This window comes from Nanorana parkeri, unplaced genomic scaffold (genome assembly GCF_000935625.1).
Source record: "Nanorana parkeri isolate BGI_ZX_2015 unplaced genomic scaffold, ASM93562v1 scaffold2635, whole genome shotgun sequence".
Taxonomy (NCBI): Eukaryota; Metazoa; Chordata; class Amphibia; order Anura; family Dicroglossidae; genus Nanorana; species Nanorana parkeri.
This window is the reverse complement of record NW_017308903.1, coordinates 25,145-48,351: the sequence shown is the minus strand read 5'-3', so window position 1 is coordinate 48,351 and position 23,207 is coordinate 25,145. Positions and strand designations below refer to the sequence as shown.

At 41.8% G+C, this 23,207-nt stretch overlaps 1 protein-coding gene across 1 annotated transcript in view; it reads left to right on the top strand.

Moving 5' to 3' along the window:
* The first annotated feature begins 17,735 nt into the window (after nt 1-17,735).
* The window catches only part of UBAP1L (ubiquitin associated protein 1 like), a 17,868-nt gene continuing 12,396 nt past the window's right edge, over nt 17,736-23,207 (top strand). Inside the window, exons 1-4 of the mRNA XM_018573948.1 lie at nt 17,736-17,867; nt 18,772-19,503; nt 20,098-20,280; nt 22,410-22,511. Of these exons, the coding sequence (XP_018429450.1) occupies nt 17,736-17,867; nt 18,772-19,503; nt 20,098-20,280; nt 22,410-22,511 (1,149 nt within the window). The remainder of the gene's footprint in view (nt 17,868-18,771; nt 19,504-20,097; nt 20,281-22,409; nt 22,512-23,207) is intronic.

Below are 23,207 nucleotides of genomic sequence, written 5' to 3'. Positions count from 1 at the left end.
AATTCGCACAGTGGGTGCTGCTGTTGGCACCCTTTCAGCCGGCATCCCTCAAGCAGCTGATCAAAGGAGGCGGTCGGAAAATCTTTGATTGAACAGAGTGGGCAGCGAATCAGCTGCTGGCTATGTTTGGCTATCCTGACAGCGGCTGCCATCAGAATACAACGAAGACAGCAGGAGATTCCTCAATCAACACTCGTAAGCATTGATGGAGGAATCTGTCATGCTTTCTTCGTTCAGCCTGCAGGGTGAATGAAGAAAATAGTGTATGGACAGCTTTTCAGAAGTCTTTAATCACATTTCAGGCCAGGTTCACACTTGCACGATCCGTGGATTGCCGTGCGTTCACGGAGTCGCACACCACCATTGATCGCACCATTCTTTTCTAATGGCACCCAGTTGCGCCGGGCGGATTGCGCAGTTTCCCGCCACAATTCCGCCCGTGCAATCGAACACAATCATGCATACATGTAATTTTTTTTCAACGATTGCCGTGTGGATGTAACCCCATTGAAATCAATGTGGCGGCACGGAAACCGCTATGTGCAAGTGCATGCAATCGCCCAGGTCTGCACCAGCCCTCAAGTAGTGCCGAAGCTTATTGAAGCCTATTGGAATATATGCCTATCATCCTCAAACTGGAGCTGAAGGATGTTTTAGTAGCTTCAATAAAGCTTCCCACAGCTTGCTGAAAACTTTGCAAATGCTTTGTAGGAGCTTTCTGTACACAGTGATCTAGTACAAGCTGAACCCCGTGTGTGTATGAGGCCTGATACAGTGACTTCTATTTTTTGCTGTTTCTGTTTCCTGACCATTTCTAAAAAACCCTCCACACTTGGAAAACTCTTGGGCAATTTTTGTGGCTGTCACTGTCATACTTCAGAATGCTGATATCTCCTAGGCTCTTTTTATTTCTGCTCTTCATGTTACAAAATATGTGTGAATTGAACAGTTTAACATCCCTATGCATTTTTATTTCAGGAACGGGAACTAAAAGCTGCTGCTGACAGTGTGCTTGGGGAGGTGAGGAAAAAACAAGCCGATACCAAAAAAATGTTGGATATGCTGAAATCCTTGGAAAAGCTGAGAAAGCTGAGAAAAGAGGCAGCTGCAAGAAAAGGTACAAAATGCAGATCTACATCGGGAGCAGTTTTTAATTACAGTTGTCACAACGTGGCTGCATTGCCTCGAGAGATCTGCATCGTCTCTCTTCTTTTTTTCCATTTGTCAAACCTTGTGCTTCTGCTTTGCCTTCTCCTTGTTCTCTGTATAATTAGTGTTATATATACTACTGTCTTCTCTATCCTTAAAGTTTTCTAAATACTTTCCACTCACTTTTTCAGGTGCACTGGCATACGTTTATATCTAATATATATATTTTTTCCCTTAGTGTTCTACTAAAGCCTCATAATTTAGCCAAAACTTATTGCTATACATTATTTTATCACAGAGCAATACGCGATTTCCTTCCAAAAAAGAGCAGGAAGCCCCCACATTATTATCAGTAAACAGTCGCATCATCTGCCTTCCTTTTTTATGCTCACAGGGGAGTCCAATCACTACTCGTTATTACAAGTCACGTGCTTACATAGCAGGGGACTACATGTGTTTTGATGCATTGCCTTATTGTGCATGCATCATAAGACATTGCCCATCCGTTGAAAAGAAAGTGTCCTACCTGATGATAAAATATATATGTAGTATGACATTGATTGTAATGACACTGTAGGAAAGCATTGCCTTAAACAAATCTGGGCTTTTCAAACTGAGCACATTTGTATTCAGAGGTGATGTTTTGTGAACCTCCAGAGGTATAGGAAGCTGGATTTTATGGAAATCTCCACTTCTCCTGTAAAAGTAATTTTAATCCTTCCACGTCTGACCATTCCATTTGGTCCTTTAATGTGATTAGCAACTTCAATGACCAGTGAAAATGCTTGGGATGGGACAGAATGGGGGCCTTTGTCGGCGAGCTTTGGGCTTGTGTTCATAGCATCAGTTTTACATCAGTCTGAGATCATTCTGAATTCACTGACGGGGTAATTTTGATCTGCACTTGACCTCCTTTTGACCTCCATTTTGCATCCCTATAGACTTGTCAGTGAATACATATACAGGGAGATGTCACTAGATGGTTTGGTTTCACGAGACATCACTAGATGGCTGATGCTTTCGAAGTTGTTTTCATTGAAGGAATTTTGTGCATGCATTTTATTTAGCATATGCACAGCTTGCATTGCTGAAGGTGGTGACCGATTTATTGTAACGAGCTGCAAAACAGGCTGGTGATATTTAAGGCCAAATTCTTAAATTGCTCATGATCTTCTAAAAATGCTGGTTGCCCAGATTTCATACTGATCACCTGGCTTCAGTACTTCCCATTATTGCTGTTGTGGGATCAGTATGTAGCAAGTCTAATCTGCTTAGTTGTTCCTGTTCAGTGACTTAGAACGTTTTAAGCAGCAGAACTGCCAGACAACTAGCATTTTCAGAAGGCACTCATTAATGGCAGCCCACTTTTTCCTATCATAGCAGTTTAAATTTAAAATGGCAAGTGCCTCTGAAGATCCAGGAGTCAGTCCACATCTGGCTCTCAAAAAGGAGGGGAATAACCTTTTTTTAGGGCTCTTTCACACCGACATGCACGTGTGTGCATGCCGGTGCAAAGACGGGATCCCTGGAGGGACAGGAGCTGTGTGTAATTTTGTGCAGCAGCCTGTAGCTCTCATAGGAAGACGTGGCTGCATGCGGTTACACATAGTCCCAAACCTGCTCATCCATTCGAGTCTGGGCTCCTGCACTTGGACATACACTGTCTGCTTCCACGTGCGGGCAGTCGGACCTGCATGTATGTGTCGGTTAGGTCTGAGTGTAACTGCGTGCAGCTGCATCCTCCCATAGGCAGGTACAGACTTCTGCACGCAATTAAACGCAGCACCTGTTTGGTCTTTGCACGGGCATGAATGAGAACGTGAATGAGCCCTTATTGAAATGTCTTTTCTTTTTTTTTTTTTACCTAGTGGAACTTTGTGTCTTATTGCAAACTATTTGTTCAAAAGAAGTAGCAGGGCTTTCTGAACATCCTTCTAAATCCCAAGAACTCTCTGTTCTTGGCAAAGGACACTTCCTCGGCTGTTTGCTAATCTCTATGTTCCATGAGTCTTGTGTTTTATACACGTATATATGTGTGCCAGAAATGAGACTTGGTCACGGATGAGTATAAAGTCTCAGAAACGCTTGTCGTTAGCTAATGTTGGGTGTTTTTGTCATTTTCAGGTGTCAGTCCTCCACTCAGTGCCGATGAAACGTTCAAAAATCACATAAGCAGGCTTCGCAGCATGGTGCACAAACGTATTGCACTGTATGATGCAGAGGAGAGGGCCCTCAGGGTCATACTAGAGGGAGAGCAAGAAGAAGAGAGACAACGGGACAAAGACAAGAGGCTGAGAAAACAAAGAGAGAGATTTTTTCAGAAGCAGCGAGAACTTGATTCCATATTGTTTGGAGACGATGGTATGGATTTATAGATCAGATTTGTAGATCTTTCTCTGCATGTCTGTCTTTCAGTGCGGGTTATTTCTATATAATAGTTTCTTTCATACCTTGCTTTTCTCATTTTCTTTTCTTATTTCTCACATTTTATTAAGTGCTTTATTATGTAGATCAGGGTTAGGCAAACTCCAGCCTTCCAGCTGTGATGAAACTACAAATCCCGTCATGCATCTGCCTTTTCGATTCATGCCTGTGGCTGTCAAAGAGTCTTGCAAAGCCTAAAGGGAATTGTAGTTTCAGCACAGCTGGAGGGCTGGAGTTTGCTCACCCCTGATGTGAATCATCTAACATTCCAAGAATTTATAATATTCTATCTTCAAGCCGCCTTAGCATACTTTTAGGGAAAACAATACTTGCATTTGAGAAGAACTCAACATTGTGTTTACAATACAGTATGTTCACAATGCATTGCCACTGATTTGTACACAGAAATACAAGTGTTGCATTTCAGAAGCCACAATAAAGTGAATGAATCCTGCTCCGTATAATCCATTTCACCAGTGCCCCAAAATGTGTTTGATACTAATGCCACCAATCTCATTTTGCTTCATCTTAGAGCCACTTCCAGCTCTTCACCCTCTCCAGCCGTTCCGTCAGTACTACCTCCAAGCTGAACAGTCTGTTGTGTCTTTCGTCCAGATCCGGTGAGTCTTGTGTTCAACATTTCGTTCATTCAGGTTTTAACCCTCTAGGTTCCCTTAAGTATCAATTTACTGTTCGTTTAAAAAAAAAAAAAAGCCGTTTTTCCACTGTTTCTATTTTTTAAGCAAAAATTAAGTTTAATATACAGTGAGGGAAATTATGATTTGATCCCCTATCCCACTAGGTCTATAATTTTTATCATAGGTGTATTTTAAATAATAGAGACAGAATATCAACCACAAATCCAGAAAAAAACACATGATACAAATGTTATAAATTGAGTTGCAGTTCAGTGAGTAAAATAAGTATTTGATCCCCTACCAACCAACAATAATTCTGGCTCCTCCCACAGACTGGCTATGTGGCACACAGATTAGTGCTGCCACTTTAAGAAGGTGCTGCTAGCGACAACTCGTCATGCATATAAAAGACACCTGTCCACAGAATCTCTTTCTTCCATTCAAACCTCACCACCATGGGCAAGACCAAAGAGCTGTCAAAGGACGTTAGGGACAAGCTTGTAGACTTGCACAAGGCTGGAATGGGCTACAAGACTATCAGCAAGAAGCTTGGTGAGAAGGATACAGGCACATTATAGGCCCGTCTGAAGTTTGCCAATGAACATCTAAATGATTCAGAGAAGTATTGGGAGAAAGTGCAGCGGTCAGAGGAGACCAAAATTGAGTTCTTTGGCATTAACTCGACTCACTGTGTTTGGAGGAAGAAAAATGCTGACTATGACCCTAAGAACACCATCCCTACAGTCAAGCACGGAGGTGGAAACATTATGCTTTGGGGCTGTTTCTCTGCTAAAGGTACAGGCCGCCTTTGCCGCATTAAGGGGCCAATGGACAGGGTCATGTATTGTAAAATCTTGGATGAGAACCCTCTTCCCTCAGCCAGAACACCAAAGATGGGTCGTGAATGGGTCTTTCAGCATTACAATGACCCAAAACACAACGCCAAGACAACAAAGCAGTGGCTCAAGAAGAAGCACATTAAGGTCATGGAGTGGGGCTAGCCAGTCTCCAGACCTTAATCCTTTAGAGAAATTTATGGAGGGAGCTGAAACTTCAAGTTGCCAAGTGACAGCCAAGAAACCTTAAAGGAGAACTATGAGGTGAGTGCTTTCCACTCGCCTCATAGTTCTAGCCGACCTGTGACAATGAGACTGTCACAGGTCGGCTTAGTAGATCGGGAGGTGAGCGAACACATACCGGCTTTCGCTCACCTCTCGATCCTGTCACGGCTACAGCTCGCAGTATACTGAGCCTAGGGTGACGAGAGGACGCTAGTTTGTGTCCTCCCGTTACCCTAAGGAGAGCTATAGGGAAAAGCCTTAAGTTCTCCTTTTAAGGATTTAGAGAAGATCTATAAAGAAGAGTGGACCAAAATCCCTCCTTAGATGTGTTCAAACCTGGTAACCAACTCCAAGAAATGTCTTACCTCTGTTCTTGCCAACAAGGGTTTCTCCACCAAGTACTAAGTCATGTTTTGCTTTGCGGATCAAATACTTATTTTACTCACTGAACTGCAACTCAATTTATAACATTTGTATCATGTGTTTTTTTCTGGATTTTTGGTTGCTATTCTGTCTCTGTCATTTAAAATACACCTATGATAAAAATTATAGACCTTTCATTTCTTTCTAAGTGGGCAAACTTACAAAATCTGCAGGGGATCAAATAATAATTTTCCTCACTGTATTTCCCCAAAGACTCTAAATTTGGCCCATCCAGGATCCAACTCTTAGGGCCCCTTTACACTTCCGCATTGCAGTAATGCTTGCTTTACCACATGTATTAGCATAACACACGTAACATGCATTGCCATCATTTTGAAGGGTCCCCCAATGTGCTAAAGCAACACACAGTGCTCCAGCTTTCTATACAAGTATTGCTTGAAGGCGTTTGTGCGCAGTAGTAAGCGTATGGCTGGTTCAATGATCCGTCCATGAGTTGATGCTCAGACGTCTCACAGACAAGCCACTGCACCCAGCCAGTTTTAAGAAAGACTTGTATATTAACCCTAAAATGTGGAATATAACATGGGTGCAAAAATGGAAAAAAGGGCCTCAGTCATGAAGGGGTTAAAGCTGGAGTATTGCAGGACTGCCTACTGCCAGGATTAAAACATCTGATGTGAGGTCTGCAGGTTCTAAAACAAAAAAAAGTTTCTGCAATGATTAACTGAAAAACAAGGGCAAAGGCTGTGTTTGCTCACCCTAGGTTGGGCTATGTGTATACTTATGTGTAGGGATGCACTACTACCGGTTTTTCGGTATCGAGTACCGATATTTCTCGTTCGGTGCTGGCCGATACCAAGTATCAATACTGGTACCTCCCCTAGCATGGAGCCTGCTTCCTGGCCAATCAGTCATTGCCCAGGAAGCTGACTCCATGCTGTTTGGGCGGCTCGATGCTGATTGGCCAGGAAGCCAGTTTCCCAGCCAATCAGCATGGAACCAGCCAAACAGCATGGAGCCGACTTCCCGGCCAATCAGGAAGCCGGCACCATGTTTCCTCACGAAAATCTCCCTCTGACCGGATGTTTCTGTATCAGGGGTAAGTATCGGAGCATTTGGGGCGAGTGATCTTGGAGCGGTGACTACTTTACAACACACACAGGGACCATGGGGAATAAAAGTGGCCAACCTCCAGAAGGAAGGACAGTGTCAGCACCAATTCAGAGATGATTTGAGGATCTACAACCGAGTGATACACAAATAAGATACCTGTTTGTTAATAGTTAAGGTGCTTAAATGCATTTTTAAGATTTAACTCCTGAGTTTAGTGTCACTTCAATGAGGAAAAAATGGATTGCTCTCTTTAACGTAACTTTTGCACTTTTTTTTTTCTTTTTTTCTTTCAGACACGCATGGGATCGATTCTTGGCTCCACCTGACCACCCTGATGCCAGTAGTATCCCTCGTGGGTGGGTGCTGCCCATGCCACCATCTAGTGAAATTTGGGCTACAACCTTGACACAAGTAGAATGACTGAACTTTAAAAAATGGTGATGTTTGATTTGTTTGTGCTGCCAGACTCTAAACTATGGGTAAGGAGCCGGCCTATTGTATCTAGTCTGCTTTGCAGCAACTTCCCTTCTTTCTGTTCTGTTTACACAAGATGTCCTATAATAAAGGAGGACTCCAACCTACATTTTTCTTCCTAGTTGTGGAGAGAGTGGCAAGGGGTAAGAAACTCTGATGGCTGTACAAAATTCACAGATACATATAGAAGCAATGTGTACATATACAGGAGACAAGCGATTTAATAGTGAATGATAACAGAAATAAAAATATACAAACTTTTACAGTCTCATGTTAGTTGTTTTTTTTTCAATACCACCAACAAGTAGTCAGAGCCAGCACTGTAACTGTGCTACCGGTCACTGTACAATGGGAAGCTGGTATGATGGGCTTTGAATCATGTTACCACTGTGACACCCATTCACAGTTATCAGATGATTGAGAGCATGTCTACAGACCTCCGGCATAAAAAACAAACAAACATCAAAGACCAGGGGTAACGGTTAAGTAGGGCAAAGTGATTTTATCACTAGTTGCTGATTCGCATGATAAATCACACTCCATCAGATTTTTTTTTTTTGCCTTCTGTATCCCCATTTGGAAGCATTCACTCTCACTTTCTGTCCTGTTGACAGTTCTCATTAGAATGAAAGATGGGAAATCAGAGAGGAAATGAACAGAAAGTAAAGGCAAATCTCTCTATTTGGAACACAGACAGCAGTGACAGACATTCTAAGCCAGGGGTAGGCATCCTCGGCACTCCAGCTAGTGTTAAACTACAACTCCCAAGAGTCTCTGCAAAGGTCAGACAGCCACAGGCATGACTCGCAGAGGCATAATGCGATTTGTAGTTTCACCACAGGTGGATTGCTGAGGTTGCCTTCCCCATTCTAACCTTTCCCCACATTTGTATGTGTTAGCCCATGGCTGGCTGTAAAGAATGATACCAAGATCACGGTTCCTGCAGCAGCCATGATCTTGGTGTATAACCGCTTCAGGTGGCCGCCGTCTTTATACATACGATGGCCCTGAAGCGGTTCAAGTGTATTTCCACTTCTGCAGCCAGATTGGATTAACCCCTTTTTCATATTTGTCATGTTTCTTATTCACAAAACATGCTCAATTCTGAAAGAAAAGTTGTTGTTCTCTGTACTGAAATCCCTCTGGACTGCAAGGGGGGTAGGGAGATTGCTGACATAATTAACCCTGTCTGTACTATACTAGCAGGAATCAGTTGAAAACTGTCTGCCCTAATAAAGAGTTAAAGGAGAACTATGGGGTTAGGGCTTTTCCCCATAGTTCTCCTAAGGGTAACGGGAGGATACAAACTAGCGTCCTCCCGTCACCCTAAGCTCAGTATACCGCGAGCTACAGCTCGCGGTATACTGAGACGGCGCAGCTAAAACGGATCCCGACAATTATGTCTGGCTCCGCCCAGCTGTGTGAGTGACAGCTGGTTCTGCCTATCTAGAGGCAGAGCCAACTGTACCCGCCCCCTCCCCTGTCACGGCTCTCTGCCGTGACAGGATCGAGAGGTGAGCGAACCCGGTATGTGTTCGCTCACCTCCCGATCTACTGAGCCGACCTGTGACAGTCTCATTGTCACAGGTCGGCTAGAACTATGAGGTGAGTGAAAAGCACTCACCTCATAGTTCTCCTTTTAAAGATCTAAAAGCAGTGTGAGGGGAAGCTGAATCTGTCCCTAGTCTTTCTATGGGGACAGACAGAGTTTGCTGATACTGAAATTGAGTGAAACTCCAAAGGCCGGCTACACAGACGCATCTAAATGGTTAGACATATATTTTGAAAATGATTTTGAGATTTTCTGCGTGAATGGGAACACATAACATACACGTTAGGGATGCACCGATACCGTTTTTTCGAGTACCTATATTTTTTTGGCCAGAAAGCCGGCTCCATGCACCCTCACCAAGTGACGAGGGAGCATGGAGACAGTTTCCCGGCTGATCCTTAATTCCTGGCTTCCTTAATGGGAGCAATCAGGAAGCCAGATGACTTCCAGCATGTAATGGCTTGCTCCTTTGCTTCCTGATCCCGTAAGTTCCAGTATCGGGGTAGGCATCAGGAGCATTTGGTCGAGTACTCGCACTCACCCAAATACTTGGTATCGACACCCATACCAATACTAGTAATGGCATTGGTGCAACCCTAATACACGTAGTGGATTTTCTCAATTCTGACCAAGTAGAAATACACTTTATGGTAGGATTACTTAAAGAACTACAGGAAAAATTGTATTAACCTTTGCAGTGGGGCTGCCCCCGCACTACAACGCTTAACTGCTTGTTTTTGGCTAGGTTAAAAAAAAAGTTATACTCACCCAATGCTCCGGGCTGGCTTGTTCTTAGATCGGTCCTTCCAGCAACTCGCCCCCCTCCTCTGCAGTGTCCTGTAAATCATCACGTCTACACACAGTGTATATAGGACATGAGGAAGATTCCAATGCAGCAGCGTTTGTAGATGGGCAGGACAGAGCGCTGCGACAGCGGGCCGGCTTGGAGCTTCAGGTGGGTATAACTTTGTTACTTTTGAACCTAGACAAAAAGGAGCACTTGGTCTTTGCAGTGTGGGGGGAGCCCCACTGCAAGGGTGAAGAAAACGTTTTCCTGGCGTTCTTTAATGGACGGTTTTGAAGCAACATGCGCGGAAGATCCCGAGATCTATATGTATTTTGAAATGAGAAAATAAAGCAAGCCAAAGGTGATTTGTGGGGGGTTTTTTAGTCACTTAAATTGTTTGTGTGCTTAGAAGTTTATTGTTCCTTCAGTAAAGTGTCACTGGATGGAGAGCATGGTATCCACATGTGTAGATAAAGTTCTACATGGCGTATATTTACATTATCTAGAAGGCAGCCTTCCCATATAATGTCTTTTGTCCTCGGGGTAGAGTGAACCCCTCGGGGTTCCTACTGTTTGGTAGAGTGAGAAATCTTTGATGAATAGGAATCTGAGAGGAGAGCTGTAGAAGTTGTTTTTCAATGTGAACAATTGTAATTCTGTAAAGCAACACCAGGGGGAAGTATAGAGCAACGTTTGTAATAAAAGAACACATTTTAGCATGATGCATATAAAGCAGCAAATGAACGAAGTAACAACTTTAATAAATCAGCCAGAAATTACTATGACGTTGGTATAAAGTGGAAATTGCTTTAGTTAGTAAAGGGGCAGTCCACCCAAAACTGATATTTCAGCTGTGAGATTATCTTATCTTTTGATGGTCTCTGTTGGTGAGCTCTCTGCACACTTTGGATCCTGGCTTAATACAGCCACTGTGGCTATTATGATGGGTTCAGCTAGATTGTTAATGTCTTTTCCTGCCTCCTCCACATAATCTAGCCGAGAGACTGCTCCTTACACCTGATTGGGACAGGAAACACGCAGAGAAGAGTAGAGGTCCACCCTCACCTGAAAAACATATGCAGTATGTGAGCTGAGTGACCTGACAAAGAATTTGTATTTATGTCTATCAAGTCTTGAGAAGCCATGCCTGCTATACTGTGAGGGTGACCTGACTTTATTCTGCTGCAGAATTAAGCAAAAAAAAAAAAGCATGCTCACCCCTCTGCCCTGTAACTGGTGAGAAAGAAAACAGCAGCATTTCATTGCTCACTCTGCTCTCTCCACCTGTCAACATATTCCTTATCAGCACATGTGCATGCAGCACACCTGATTGGTCTCTAACACTGCCCTTCCCTCTCCCAGGTTGATGTAAAAGGGATTATTATAGGCTGACACCAAGTCAGGTAGCTAAACTATCTGCATGACAATACATTGTGTTGTGTTTTTAGTGGACCCATATCTGTGTTCCTGGAGTTCAGTTTTCAGGAACAATGGCGGGTGTATGTATAAGAACTAGATTAAACAATTCTATGGGATCAGAACATCCCCGGTCACATTTCATTACCACACTTTCTTTCACGTTTTAATGGGATTACATGGCATGTGCTAGATTATATAACCTGTGTGGTATGATCGGCCCCTATGTGTACGTGTTACACGTGGCCTCTGTGTGTACGTAATACACATGGCCTCTATGTGTGTACGTGTTACACGTGGCCTCCATAAGCTTTTAGGCTGCTTAATATGTCAGTAAAGCCCATAGGCAGATTCAGTTTCCTGTATAGATCTAGTCATCACTCAGTAGACACTCATTGACTGGTTTGCAGGACCCAGCAAAGATACATCATAGGGTAAGTGTAGTGTGAATGCCTTATTGTTGGCGTTGTACTTATTCTACATTGTATAGAGGGGCCCAGTGATTGCAATTTACTTAACAGTTGATCTATTCAAATATATTATTTTTTGTTGCAGTTATTCATTTTTATTAAGAAGACAGATAACTAATGACTCCAAGAAAATTCACGTATATTATTGATCCTTTTCTTTGTTACATAGTTACGCAGTTACATAGTATTTGAGGTTGAATAAAGACGTTAGTCCATCAAGTCCAACCTATTAGGATCTCGTTCTAGGAGTACCTGTACCCCTGTATATTACGGTCCCTTAAGAAATCGTCCAAAAGTTTCTTGAACCGTCCCGCGTTCTTTGCTGAAATCGCCGGCTGTGGCAGTGAGTTCCAGACCCTAACTGATCTTACTGTGAAGAACCCCCTTCGCCCCTTGTGCTGGAATTTTTTTTCCACCAATTTTAGGTGGTGGCCTCTAGTTTTTGTAATGGAGTTAATTTTAAACAGTTTATCGCTAATGTTGCTACCACCATTGAACATTTTGTACATGGAGATCATATCCCCCCTTAATCTCCTCACCTCTAATGTGAACATGTTTAAATTTAGTAGCCTTGTCCCGTAGCTCTGGTCCTCCATACCCCTAATTAGTTTGGTTCCCCTCCGCTGGACTTTTTCCAACTCAAGGATAATGTTAATATTATTATTAGTAGTAGATAATAGAGATAATAGTATTTTTTTTAATAGTTGATTGTCCATATGTCACTTTGTTTTTACCTTTCATACTCTGAAGTCTTGCAACCCAAACATAGTTATGAGAAGTTTTACAATATTGATAGATTTCTTAAAGAAGAACTTCAGGGAAATGTGTTATTAATCTTTGCAGTGGGGGCTATTATTGCAAGGGTTAAGTGCTTATTTTGGTCTAGGTTCATAAATAACAAAGTTATACCCACCTGATCCTCGGAGCCAGCCAGCTGTCAAAGCGCTCCCTCCAGCCTGTCTTCTTCTTTGCTGCAGAACTGGAATCATCCTCAGCATCCTCACACCTATACACTCTTTATAGACCGCTGCAGAGGAGGGGGAGAGAGGCTTGACGGACCAGTCTAAGAACAAGTCGGCTCTGTGGTTCAGGTGAGTATAACTTTGTTTGAACCTAGACAAACATAAGCAGTTAACCCTTGCAGTGTGGGGATAGCCGCACTGCAAGGGTTAATCATTTAAAAAACTTTTTCCATAATAATGCTTAAGACCTTGTTCACACCAAATGCAGGCCAGATCTGCATGAGTTTCTGCACATGCAGTGCAGTGGGTTTTGCCGCAGTTTTTGTTTGTTTTAGTTTAAAATGGGCTTTCCGTGCGTTCCAGGGCGCTTGCATGCGTTTTTGATGTGTTTTCATGCGTTCCAGAGCAGGTAAAATAGGGCCTGCTGCAGTTTTTTGACCTGCTCTGGACCTGCTCTGGATCGCAATGCTGCGATGTGAACTGGGGCTAAAAATACCATTGGAATACATTGGACGCAGTTTTGCTCCGGTCTGTAACTGCTCTGCTCCTGGAACGCGCTTGGTGTGAACAAGGCCTAAGTGTAACACCGTTTGTTAGACTTCAACAATGAAAATTAATTAAAAAACAAGAGTCTGATGACCGAAGCCATATTCATTTTACAAACACATTAGGCTGGCCACACATATCTTCAATCTGATTGAAGAATCTCCTTTAGCTCTACCAATGACTTTGCAATGAAAGGACCTGCCTGATTGGGTACAAATTAAATGGATTGTTTGGTTAGACACTCACATTACATAGGTGTTTGTAAATCTGAAGGAGATTGTACAGACGGATTGGGTGACATTTATCAATACAGGAGCAGACAGGATTTCGAGCAGTTGCCCATGGCAACCAATCAGCATCTCTCCTCAGTTTGCTCAGGTAAGATTTAATAATGAGCCAGAGAAGCTGATTGGTTGCAGTGCAAATCAGCTCCAGATTTTCTCTGCTCCAGTTTTGATAAATTCCCCACATTGTGTTTAGCCAGCATTAGAGAATCCTGGAGCAGCTGTGCATGGCAGCCAATCAGCTTCTATCTTTCATTTTCAAAGTCTAACTGAAGAAAGAAGCTGATTGGTTACAATACAGAACTGCTCCACATTCTGTCTGCACTTTAACCCCTCACAACACCTCCTAACATTACAAGGAAGGGAAAGCAAGTAGGAAGCCAAGAAACTCTAACCCAAGTAAAAGCAGATTAAATTGCAGGAAGCATTTTTCAAATATTTGTTTAGCTTATGCTATGTGAATGGGGACATGTAACAGATATAACATAGGTGTTATCCCAATTTGGCTGCAGAAGTGGAAATACACTTTAAATAAACAGGTTTGTTAACTTGTGTAGCTGGGGTTGCCACCCTGCTACATTTGTGGCATTTTGAAACGGCAGTTATTTTCATTTGTATATTTCCGCTGACTACAGTCATCTGTGATAAATGGCTGATTGGTTTCAGATTTACACCTAGTCAACTCTACACAGAACTGATATTTCATTCTTGTATTATTAATGGCATGTTACATCTGTTGGAAATACAACAGTCTAGGCTGATATACACTGATTTGTATTACTGACATTCAGAGATGTAATATTAGTTTCTGAGCACTAGATGGCGATGTGGTGCAAAACTAGTATATGCTAGTCTGCATGTCTGTTTTCTATATGCATACTTATCAATGATATATATGTTTCCTGTTTGATGCTGTATTCCTATATGCATACATGGGATATCCTGCTAAGCAGTAAAACCTAATTAAGCATTCCTCAGTGCTTCATCTAAACACATAACCAGCAAAATCACATGGCTGAGAAAACTCTAATAGTGAGGTACCATCATCACTAGTACCATCATCAAAATTCCTAGTAACAGCCAATCTCTGAAACCATCACAAAGCCAAATAATTGTGATGTAAGCAGCTGATTTAATTTGTCATCCACTTGGGGAAAAAAACTTCCATTTGAGTTGACCTCTTTTAAGTGCAGTGTGATTTAAAGTGCAACTACAGCCCAAACCTTTTTATTTTAGCTTAGTATACAGTGGAGAGGGATAATACATGTATCAGGTATTTATTGCTGTCTGTGTCCCCATTAGGGAGATTTACCCTCTCCGTTTGTCCTGGTGACTGTTATTAATAGAAGTGAAAGAAAACCCCAAATTATTGGTTGTAGATGGGAAATCATCCAATGGGGATGCCAGTTCTGGTGACCCTGCTGACCACCCGGGATTTCCCTTTTATTGGAGAGATTTCCTCTCACTTCCTGCTGTGGCTATAGATCAGGAAGTAAAGGTTAATCTCCCCAATGTGAAACATATGGGGGGAAAAAAGCTGACGGGGTTTCAACCCTCCCTTACTCTATTTAAAAGCAAGAAAAATGTTTTTGCTTCAATTCTACTTTAAGAATTATAGTCTTGGCTTTGCATTTTTCTTTTGGGGCACTGTCTTTTTGTTATTATAGGGAATGCTGCAAACATAGATCTTACCATATGAATGGTGTAGGCACACTTGCTGTCATTAAAACACTAGGAACATTATTTTGATGGAAAACATAGCAAGAGGATTCAATCGAAAGATCTACAGTGTTTAAGCAGCAATCCTGCCAGGAACATCTCACAGTACAAATATCACTAGCAAAAAGATCTGTTTAAGATTATGCCCAATGCCAAGCAGCCGCGCTGAGCAGAGTAAACACAGTCAGGGCTGTATTTACAATAAAGTGCAAATGGGTTTTATTAACCAGCTGAATAATCCTTTACCTACAGGTTTCTACTTCAAATTTAATCTATACCTGATTATGCCTCAGCTGTAGGTCACTGGCTGTTCATTGATTCTTCAAAGAATGCTTCTCATATGGAACTTGTAAAGAGATATTTTTAGAGGATGCCATTGGTTATATATCACTTTTAGCTTTATATCTGCCAAATATAACCCAGCAAATGTTTCAAGGATTGCTTTAAAGTCTATTTCCAACTTTGTAAGTGATTAGCATTTATTGTGGTTATGAGGTTAAAGGTGCAGTGATGATGTATACATGTGCCCATTTTCATGGCTCACATTGCAGGCTTTCCTTCTTTTTTTATGAAGGTTTTATTAACCTGAAGCCTAAAAACTCAAACTTTTCTCAACAGGAAATTCAGTTAGACACCAGGGTGTCAGACTGTAATCAGCTCATCCCTTATCTGTCACCCATTGTAACATGATCAGTAAACACTAGCTCTGCCTTTACACACAACACACTGTCCAGGGAAGAAGGGGGGGGGGGGATTTTCACATTGCTTGCACAGCACAGAGTCATAAATTTCCATGCGGATATGAAAAGGAAAGCTGCCAAAAAAAATTAATTTCTGTTTTCATGTACATCAACTGCCAAGTGTATATGAAGCAGGCATATATTTTTTACAAATACCTCTGTTACAATTGCGCTACACATGTTACATATCGCCGCGAACGTCGCAGTGAGAGCAATCATTTTAGGGCCATCAATCACTGATAACACTAAACTGATGAGCGGTAACAGCTTTTAAAGCGTCGCCTAGGGCCAATTTTGGGTATTATCGTTTTTTGAGGTTTCGCGCGCGCACGCAATTTTAAGGCTTGACATGTTTAGTGTCTTTTTACCCGACGTGACCCCATCTTTTATATTTTACCAAAAAATTGGGTAATAATAAATGTTTTATCATTTAATATAGGGGAAACTGTTTTTTTTTTAAATTTCGGTAATTTTTCCTTAATATAGTAAAAAAATAAAACCCCCAGTGGTGAATAAATACCACCAAAAGAAAGCTCTATCTGTCCCCAAAAAAGGGTATAAAATTCATTTCAGTACAGCGCTGCATGACGGAATAAATGTCAGTCAAAGTACCGCAGCGCTGAATACTGAAAAATGGCCTGGATGGGAAGGGGGTTTAACACCGCGGATGTCAACTGGTTAAACAGACACTGTGTGGCCTAACTCCAGAAGAATATGTTCTTGCACATGTTGGAAATACCTACATTAGTGTAGGGGGTGCAGAGGTTATACCAGTGTAGTTCAGCACTAGATGTCCCAGTTGCCTAGATGTAAGAGCTCCTGTGAGGCACCACACATGCTATAATTTGATTGTATAATCTCCTTTAGATCTACCAACAACTATGTAGTGCAAGTGTCTGTCTGGTTGGATATGAATTGGTTGGATAGTCTCGGTATGTCTTTATATTGCATAGGTTTAGTAAATCTAAAGTTGATTGTTTTGTCAGATTGTAACCTGTATTGTGACCCTTAGAAGCCCTTTAACTGAAAGTCCCTACAGAGGGTTGCCTAGCAACCGCACCATGCCACTCATGGTTCTGTGGCTAGTGTATTTAAGAGGGGGAAGAGATGTGGAGGAATAAAAGTAGAAGACTCGTGTGAGCAAGTAGATGTTTCTGTCTGCTGGCCTTGAGAGTGAAGGACAATGTAGTTAGGGGTCATCTTATCAAGAATCATCCCCCCTCCAGGAGGGAAGCCTATAGACTTCTTCCATGAAGGTAGGTAAGACTGATTTAATTCCTCTTTGAGAGGGATACCGGAACATTCAGTAACCCACTGCCGGGGATTGTGCCACCATTACTCAAGATGGCTGTTTTGTACAAATTTCTTTTGTTACTTAAATGTCCTTTCAAGGAGCCTGGAAAGCACTCTATATAATTCTGTACTAGTGGAGGACTACTCTTGGGCATGGGCTTGTGGCCGGGAAAAGAAGTGAGACCAATATTGGTAGAGGTGAGAGGAGGCTTCTAGTCAGGCCAGGCTGGGTCGCTCACCAGGGTGTTCTAAATTGGGTGATGTCTTGGTGTTCTGCCCAGTGAGGCATGGGAACCTGACAAACCCCATGCTAGCCAAATCTGGGAAAAGTGTCCCTCAAAGTCTACAATGTTGATAGCATCAGAAGGCTCTTTTACGGTTCATTATAACGATCCTTGTAGAGCCAGGCTTAGGACGCTGCTTTCCAAAATGGCCTATATTAATTACTAGCAGTGTTTTATGATTCCAAATGGTACACTGGTGTATAATATATGCATAATTATTAGTGATACTAAAGGATCAAAATCGAAACCCTTGGGAATGCCTAAGTAAGATGGGGATGGAGCTAATTTTTTCTGTAAGTTCATAAGAATTATGGCTGATACACAATCATGAACTGTTCGGGTGTTATTCAGCTGATAAGAATCATAGCCTTCTACCAGTAAACATTATTTCATTTCATTTATCATTGTTTAGGCTTCAGCTGTTGGAATACCCAGAGGAATGAGTTACCTAGATGATGTGCCATTCAGATTATATGATGGATTCACACCTTTCTCTTCTTCCAATGATGGGACCCCTAGCCTCTCAGATATCAATGTCCCAGACTGCAGTGGGATATTGATGTGTACTGTGGTAAGTGTGGGAGGCATATAGCAGGTGTATTATAAGCATTGAATGGCACCTTCTGCCAGATTTTACTGCCAAGGTATATGACCCAAAATATTGTATTTCATCAGAAATAATCAGATCCTTTAATGATTTTACATCCCATGTGCATGTATGGGGTAGTGTATGTCAAACAAATCCCCATACAGCCATATGCATGACAAAACCTATGCTTAAGAAGATATCAAGGAACCGCCCAAAGGTTTTCCAGCTCGCCTTTATAACATTCTATTGGTGGGCCCTCTGCTGTGATCTTTTCCTACATTCTCATAATTGTCTAACGATTGCATTAAAGTTAATATCTAGCAAAAGTTTAACATCATGCATTTGTACCTTTAACCATGTTTTCTGCATGGAAACTTTCTAATTTTATAGACTCCTTTTCTCCAAATATTTTATTTCAAGAGTTACTATAAAATAGAAGTCTTCAATTATCAAAGGAAATTAGCAAACACATAAGAACACTGCAACATACAGGCTTAATCAGTAAGGTGCAGTGCATGTATGTCTATTTGGGAAAACATGGTATAGAATTGGAAATCAAACTTTGTTAGAGAAGGAGATAACGGAGCAAAAAGAATAAGCCTGTGTCCCATATCATTAATGTAATTTTAACATTCACTTAACAGTGATGGGCTTCATTTAATAATTAAAAAAAGCTAGAAAAAAAAAAAAGCTATTTGTGTTGCCCCATCACAAGCAATGACATCCCATCAGTTACTATTTTAATTACAGGGTTTACTATTAAAGCAGTAGTGTGATTTACCTAATGCATCTTCATATTCTTTGATGCATGTCTAAGCATTGAGTAAAAAAAATTAAAGATTTTTTAAGTAATGCAATCTTATATGTAATGTCTCTTTTTCTGCAGCACGATTTCTCTATAGAGAGGAAGGTCCTCGATTGGGTAGAAGGAATGTATGGTCACAACACCTCAACTTCTGATAATAGGCCTACAGCTCCTCCATACTGGATGGTGCATGATGGAAAGGGGGTTCCTAAGAGCAGACGTAACAGTCCCCAGAGACCTTCTGTGTCTACGCGGAGATGTAGAAGCCTAAGCATAGCAGATGTCCACATAAGCCGCCCACGAAGCATGCGGGGAGCACCAGAGAGCATGGAAAAGAATGAAAGAATGTTTGAGGAAGATGGGTACTCTGAGGATGATGAATATTCTTCATCAGGGGAAAGCGAGATAGAGGCTCGACATAAGGAAGTCAGGGCACGTTTGTGTAGAAGCCCTCAGCCACAATGGTCTTCTAGGCCCCGTACGTCTCCCTTTGTGCCCAGCCCTCCATCCATATGCCGCTGCTCTCATGCTGAATCCCCACCATCCCACATTAAAAAGAGGAAGTCCCTTACCCCTTCACATAGTTTTAGGAGTGAGGTGGAAACAGCAAGCAAGAGAATTGCAGCCCTGGTACATCCTCACACGGCAAGCTCTGAAGGCAGAGGCTCTTCACAAGGCCAGCACCAAAGAAGCAACTGCTGTGGAAACACTCTGAGTCCTACACTGCCCCCAGCTTCACATTGTTGTTGTCCAAAGAGACCGCACAGTGCTGGATCCATTCCACCAATACGCTGTCATAAGCCCACCAACACGGTAAGGTTTGATTATTTACAATTAATGTCATAGGAAGCATATTAACACATGCCACAACCATAAGATAGGACAAATAAAATACATATCACCATATCAATTAGCTGTACAGTAGTTTCATAAGATTTTGCTTTACTAATACCCAATTTAGAAGAAATATCCTCAAATAGCAGATCTCAGAGTAAGCTAGTTGAAAGAAAATGGATCAGATTAACATAATATAATCTAGAGAGAAGGTCCATTAATAGTATGGAACCAAAATGGTTTTCAACATGACTTGGAATAATCCTTCAATGACTGGGCATAAGCAACAAAAAGAAGAGATTAGTGTGGGAACATTAGGTTGGTGAAACTTCATATCTGGGCAACAACGGCAAATGTCGAATATAAGCTGGTCTATCACCCTACAACCAAAAATATATTCCTGTTTATAGATAGGTTATGTCATATCCACCACCGTAACCTGTTTCGTTAACATGTTCCTTTGGTTAAAGCTCCATTTTCTCCCCATGTAGTGATCTAAATGTCTACCCCATAAAGCTCGCTTTGCTGAAACTCAACATACCACAACGCACTATCTTCCATTTGTTCCTTCAGTCTTTGAACCCATACTCCTGCCTTCCACCTACAAGACGAAGTCACTCAGACTCCTCAGGGGATGTCCTTCAAGCTCTTAGTCAAGAGGAGCGTGATGTCATCGAGGCTGTAACTTCCATGGGATACCCTATTCGCAGAGCTATCATTGCACTTCAAAAAATGGGAGGACAAAGCCTAGAACAGGTAAGCTGACCCTCAGTTTTGTCCTAGCTTGCATCAACATAACCTAAGAGAATTGTCCAAAGTCTTAAAACCTATTCCAGAGATAACAAAGCCTAAAACCAGGGCAGAGAAAGGATATGCAATGCGGGCCAAAGAGTTCAGTTTTGACCTTAGATGGTCTTAACCTTGGAAGATTTTTCTATGTGTCAAGTGAAGTCATGGAGTTTGAAAAACTCAGTTCTGAGTCCCATCAGGTCTATTAAAGCTTGTTATGGGGTTAACCCTATAACATACTGGCAGACAGTACAAGTGAAGTAAACCATGAGGCTGAAGAAATTACCTTGAAAAATAATGCTAGCCAAGCAGAGAAGGCAGAAGCAATAACAGTTGTGGAAATGAAGGCTCCAGCATGGGGGTTGAAAGCTATAAGGGTAAGGCAGCTGCAAGGATGTTCTAGCAAACTGTGTAGCCCATTAGAAGGAGGCAGTGGCACCTTGCATAGTGATATGCTGATCCCTACTGAGGAAATTGTCACGAGGAACTAAAGATTTCTCACATTTTGTATGGTATTTGGATGTCCTCAGGGTGGCTGTGTAGGAGTAGATTCCTGATGCATGACTCCTACTGTCATTAGGCTCTGCAGCAGTCACCTCACACCCCTGTTCCACCTATGGATTTCGCCATATATGTCCAGCAGCCAAGGGAGGAGAGGCAGAAAAAACAATACACATGGCAAAAGCATAATTACAGAAAATACAGCCATGCAGCAAGAACAATGTGATTATCATACAGATCGTGGAACTTATATGTTTAGTAGGGGTGTTTGCAATGCAGTTTAGATGTAAGTTAATAAGCAGAGTACTGCAGATCAGCGAAAAGATATACTTTATATAGACCTCACTGTTTCTACAGCTACTAATATAGGCATATAACTTCTCCCTGGAAGCTTACATTACAGCATTCTTCAGCATACTGATAATTTTGTCGTCGATCACTTGTATGCAGTTGCTTGACATAAATTCATACGGATTATTTTCCGAGCAGCTTGAATCTTCTCTTTATAGGCTAATTTATCATCTCAATGTTACCTAACACCCTCAAATGGCACTATACTGTACGTTTTGGGTGTAATCGCTGCTCTCTGTATAGATAATGGAACTGTTTCTTTAAAAACTTTCTTGTTTCTTTTATTGTGTCGGCCTCTGCTGTCTGCCTCTCATTTTTTACTGCTGGCAGCTACCTTTTTTCCAGACATTTAAAGATCAATTGTTTGTTACAATAACCCTTTGGCTGCACAAGTTCTGTGTGCCCATCAGCCTTTACCTCAATGATGGGCTAGGACAATGGTGATGACATCTTTAGATAATAAATGGTACCACAGGGAGCTCAACTGTCGGCACACAAAGAGCCCCAGAGCATGCCAGTAGTGGTAATTACTGTACGGCCATCTCAGTGAAGGATTTTTGTGTGACTATGGGAGATGTTCTGTATGGTTGCCAAATTTCTAAGGCAAATCCCTATTCTGAAACCTTGTCTTGGGGAATGAATGTCCCCGGCTATTAGTGCTGACCATCTGCACTATACAATCATTCTTTCCTTACATACAGGGACTGATAAATATGGAGTAATGTCCTCTGTAAAACACTCCAGAACAAGTCAATTCTACAAAATTGAGTAAAATTGTTTTGTTTTTTTACCCGAGCCACTCAATTCAGGCTTCCTTAGTGAAAGGAATTTTAGATGTACCCACAGTACAGAGCTTGGCATAGGATAGTTATCCTTTTTGTCTCTTTTTAGAAACAATCCTCTTTGGGAAAAAATATATGCCATCTCCGCAGCTTTATTCATAAGATTGATTTTTGTTAACCCAGACCAAACTCTTCCTCATTTCAGTTGTTCTTGTTGGAATTCTTGCACAGCCTCATGGAGAAACACAAGCACACAGTCTGATATGCATGCTGCATATGGCTTGGCTAAAACAGGAAGGAAGCCACAGCTTTATTTTCTATCTTATTACAATACAACAGAGATGTATACCATAGATATAACAGAACTTATAAACACTGCCATCTAGTGACCGAAATTGTATACTGCAGGAGTTGTTGCTATAAATACAATGTGTATTCTAAGAGTTCGGTCACTTCCAATAGGTCCTGGGTTATCTCGGAGCTACGGATCGACTTTGCAAACTTGGATATGAGGAGCCGCTAGTGGAAGAGGCCATGGAGATGTTCCAGAACTCTGAGATAAAGGTAGATTTTTAAAAAAAATCGTAAATGTTATCTGTTTTTGAAATTCAAAGTAGGCATGATAATCCTGATTACAGGTTTAATAGTTTAGGATAACAGTCTTACTGCCATCTTTTCCATTGTGTGATTAGTGACTAGGATGAACTTTTTTACATGAGTGACTGACGGAAAGCTGTGATAACACTATTAAGGCTTGATTCATACTGTTCATGCTGCAGCATGTTAATATAACCCACACAATTAGTTATAACCTCACGGCAATATCCAGTTTTTGCAGTGTGCACTAGATAAAGCATAAGAAGCTTATTAAAAAAATCTACAACCATAGGCATGCACAGCCTATTGCATTAGGGTGTGCGCACCAAAGTACAAACACACACACGCATATACTGTGTGTGTTATACACACATACACACACACACACACACCAGAGGCATCCCAGAGTCCCATCTCTTCAACTGTCCCTTGCCTCTTCCAGCAGTGGTGCAGTAATGAAGCAAGAGGCTTGCTCGCCATCAGCTTCCCAGGCACCGAGGACTGCAGCTGTTATGTGAGGAATGTAAGTGGCAAGTGCTGCTGCGCTCTGTATTGCTGAGCTGTTCCCAGAGAGAACTCCACCGGTTCAGTGACTAAAAACACAGCGCCCACTGTTGCAGTTTCGGTGTTGGGCTCAGGATGATTAGGTTGTGCCCAGGCACA